At 39.1% G+C, this 4314-nt stretch overlaps 1 protein-coding gene across 1 annotated transcript in view; it reads left to right on the top strand.

The window, feature by feature from the left end:
* The window catches only part of LOC106870019 (uncharacterized), a 37708-nt gene that overhangs the window by 32632 nt on the left and 762 nt on the right, over positions 1–4314 (top strand). Inside the window, exons 14-15 of the mRNA XM_014915983.2 lie at positions 1725–1922; positions 3690–3895. Coding sequence (XP_014771469.2) covers positions 1725–1922; positions 3690–3895 — 404 coding nt within the window. The remainder of the gene's footprint in view (positions 1–1724; positions 1923–3689; positions 3896–4314) is intronic.

Here is a 4314-nt window from a genome sequence, read left to right as displayed (position 1 = left end):
TTGAATCCATATAACATCTGCTTTTCCATATTGTTTTAACATTGTTTTCCATGCTTGCATAGGTCAGTTGGAATTTGAGGCAAAATCTTTACAACTTGATGCCCTTCCTGTCACAAACCCTCTCTCTCTTTACAAGTAAAGGACTGATTCCCCATGGCTTATGTTTCACAGTAGACTGGAAATGAATGATTGTTTACAATTATCATGTGATGTACACACACACACACACACACACACACACAATGGACTTCTTTCAGTTTCTGTCTACCAAATCTACTCGCAAAGCTTTTGTCAACTTGGGACTATAGACAACACTTGCCCAAGTTATCACATGGCCAGACTGAAACCAGAACCCTGGAAAACAAACAGCTTAAATGCATGGCCAAGCCAATATTTTGTACTTGCCTATAAATTCTAGCAAAACTTCTAGTTGTGAAATTGGTGACTTTAGTTAATTTTAAACAAACACCACCTATTTGCAGCCTCTTTAAAAAGTTAATATTTGTAACAGGAAAATGTCTATCACTCAACTTGATTTCCTATTTCATCATTTTTATTTAAATACATGTCTTACATTGGTGAAATAAAGTAGCTCAGTGCAGAAACTGCAGGAGCTACTTGGGGGTTTTGCAAAATCTTCTAGGTTTTTTGTAATGTAGGGAAACCTTTCTGTATTGTCAGCAGGTGTATCCAGGTCACAAGTATTTCACCTCTTGTACACTTTGCCTGAGTGGGGCAGTGAGGATTGAACTAGTGTTCACTTGTGGAAGGGTTCCACTGGTCTCTTAGCAACCATAGCCATTATTTACATTTGACGGATATTCGTCATCTTGTTCCTTAAAGTTTCTGCTAATATACCCTCCAGCCTTCATCAGGTGTCTTGTGGAAATTTCGAACCTGGGTTCTCATTCCTAAGGTATTTTTCGATGTTATTATTCTTCAGGTCACTGCTTGGAATAGAACTTGGAATCTTAGGGTTAGTAGCCCTCACTCTAAACAACTACGCCAAGCTGAAACGTGTTAGCAAACAAGATGAGGAAAATATCCATCAAATGTAAATCACCATTGTTTAACGTTCCCTTTCCATGCTAGCATGGGTTGGACGATTTGACTGAGGACTGGTGAACCAGATGGCTGCACCAGGCTCCAATCTGATCTGGCAGTTTCTACAGCTAGATGCCTTTCCTAATGCCAACCACTCCGATAGTATAGTGGGTGCTTTTACGTGCCACTGGCACGAGGGCCAGTTCGGAGGTACTGGCAACGGCCACGCTCAAATGGTATGTTTTTTTTTTTTTTTTTTTTTTTTTTTTTTTTTTTTTTTTTTGTTTTTGTTTTTTTTACCTGCCACCTGCACGGCAGTCGGTCCAGTGGCACTGGCAACGACCTTGCTCAAATGTTTTGTTCACGTGCCACTACAGCGACGCTGGTAACAATCACGCACAAATGATGCTTTTTACATGCCATCGGCATTGAAGCCAAACAACTGGTCTGGCAGTGATCCCGTGCGGATGTAAATAAAGTACATAATTCCTCATCCCTTAAATATAGAACTGTAGAACCATAGCCATATTGAGCTGGTTTCAACTTGTGTGCTAGTCTCTTTGGTGGCTTGATTTAGATTAGTTTTTGTATCTGTAATGCTAACAATGTAATTTTTAATTGAAAAGCTGAAGGAAAAACAATAAACGCAAATTAATCTAAAATTTTATGTCACTTTTCAGGCAAGTTGTATTTAATTGATTTGGCAGGATCAGAAAATGTCGTAAAGTCAGGAGTAGATGGTCAGCAACTGAAAGAAGCTGGATTCATTAATAAATCTTTGAGTACTTTTTGTGATGTTCTTAATGCCATAATAATTAAGAGATCTCACATTCCCTTTCGGAATTCAAAGCTGACTCATCTCCTCCAGGATTCTTTAGGTAAGCATTGTAAAGATGTTTGGACATTCATACTGTCTCTGTCATACTTTAGCTTCTCGTAACCTGGCACAAATCTATTCAGGACACTTTAAGTGGTTATTAGAAAGGGTGTTCAGCTTTAGAGACCATGCCAATGCAGATATTGGGACTTAATGAAATCCTTTGGTTTGCCCAATCCTGTCAAACTGTCCATCCCATGTTGGCCCGATACACCGATGTTAAGTGATGTGGTTTGCATATGAAAATTTCAGTGACTTTAGCTGTTAAGTCGTATGTCATCCTTCTTGATTGAGCAGGCCTGTGATCAGACATTTCAGTTGCAATCATTTCTTCCTTCCCAGTCAAGTAAAGACTACAAAAGTCATGCATGGCTGCCAGGCCTGTTAAGTGTATACCCTGTATACTCTTCAACGATTTCATACGTTAACCCTTTAGCATTCATATTATTTCAAATGTAACTTATTCATTTCACTTTTGTATTTGGTTTGCAAAATTCTTTATATGAATTCGTGTGTTGAAGCATATTTTGTCTGAGGAGTCACTCTTTTAGTGCCTTATTGCAAAAAATGCAGTGAAAATTTTAGTAAAAATAAGTGGAAATCAGACCAGTGAGTGTGTCAAATTATTAGGTGCAGGAGTGGCTGTGTGGTAAGTAGCTTGCTTACCAACCACATGGTTCTGGGTTCAGTCCCACTGTGTGGCACCTCGGGCGAGTGTCTTCTGCGATAGCCTCGGGCTGATCAAAGGCTTTAATGGATTTGGTAGATGGAAACTGAAAGAAGCCCATCGTATGTCTGTTTGTTCCCCCAACATCGCTTGACAACCGATGCTGGTGTTTAGCTCCCTGTAACTCAGCAGTTCGGCAAAAGAAACTGATAAAATAAGTACTAGGCTTACAAAGAATGTCCTGGGGTCGATTTGCTCGACTAAATGCGATGCTCCAGCATGGCCACAGTGCTCTTTCGCTTGTTTCAGTCATTTGACTAAGCGAATGACTCTCTCTCTAGACAAGATTTATTCATTATCCCATACTACTGATATTTCAGTGATGTGATTATTTTTAGAATAACATTGAGTCGGTGTGAGAAGCTAGATCTTCCAATTTGAACATAAAACTGGTAGAATATTTGGGCCAGACATGGCTGGTTTTAATGGGTTAACTGCCAAGATAAATAATAAAAAAAATTATCAATATAAATGCTTTTGTATCACTAGTTGTGTTATAACAGATTCCATGTATTAGAATAAACTTTTGCTCCAACTTCTCAATACAAGGCAGATTTGATTTCATAGTTTCTTTCTATGATAAAAGAATAATTGATCATATATATTATTCTCACTATATTTGATACAGCTGATTAGATTGAACCAGTTGTTGAACAAAATAGTAGCTTAAACTTTCCATTTGAATTCATCTTTTCTGTTATATGGACTGCTGGATTTGTTCGTTGTTTGTTTGAGGTCCTGTGTTTCAATGTTGTTCGTCTGAGGTCCTTGTTTCATTGTTGTTTTGAATGACTGTTAAAGTTAAATGTTATTGATATATATGGCGAGGACATGATTCTTGTTTATTAATGACGAACATTCGGTGAGTGCGTTCTTTGTCTGTAATTAAATAATAAATGTAATAACTAAATTGTACAACTCGTTGTCTTTTCTCTGTGAGTCCCCCGAGAGGAATCCAACATTTTCTTTCTCACCCACATTGTGCAGTGTGAACACATACACATATACAGAGCTTATGTATTGTTTTGTTGCTGCAAACAGGTGGAAACAGTAAAACCTTACTCATAACTCAAGTATCTCCAAGTATGTTGCATCTCACTGAAACACTTCGCACATTGCAATTTGCACAAAGGCTGCAGTCTATACAGACTGGTGACACCCCAGTTAGGTCAAGAGAAAGAGTAAATGACACAGGAGCTAATGGCATGGAAGACGAAATGACTGAATTAAGGACACCAAATGCTCAAGTAAGTTTTTTCTTTTTCTTTACATTTAGAAGTGGTTCTTATCTTGAAATTCTTTTACATGTTTCAGCCTTATGGCTATGCCAGAAAATGAAAGGTCCGTATGACTGTATTCTTATCAAGACATCACATCATCATCATTTAACGTCCGCTTTCCATGCTAGCATGGGTTGGACAATTTGACTGAGGACTGGTGAAACCGGATGGCAACACCAGGCTCCAATCTAATTTGGCAGTTTCTACAGCTGGATGCCCTTCCTAATGCCAACCACTCAGTGTAGTGGGTGCTTTTACGTGTCACTCGCACGAAGGCCAGTCAGGCGGTACTGGCAATGGCCACGCTCAAAATGGTGTCTTATGTGCCACCTGCACAAGAGCCAGTCCGGGGGCACTGGCAACGATCTCGCTCGAAAATCCTACCA

This window comes from Octopus bimaculoides, chromosome 1 (assembly GCF_001194135.2).
Source record: "Octopus bimaculoides isolate UCB-OBI-ISO-001 chromosome 1, ASM119413v2, whole genome shotgun sequence".
In the NCBI taxonomy this organism is placed as follows: Eukaryota; Metazoa; Mollusca; class Cephalopoda; order Octopoda; family Octopodidae; genus Octopus; species Octopus bimaculoides.
This window is presented reverse-complemented; position numbering and strand designations above follow the sequence as displayed.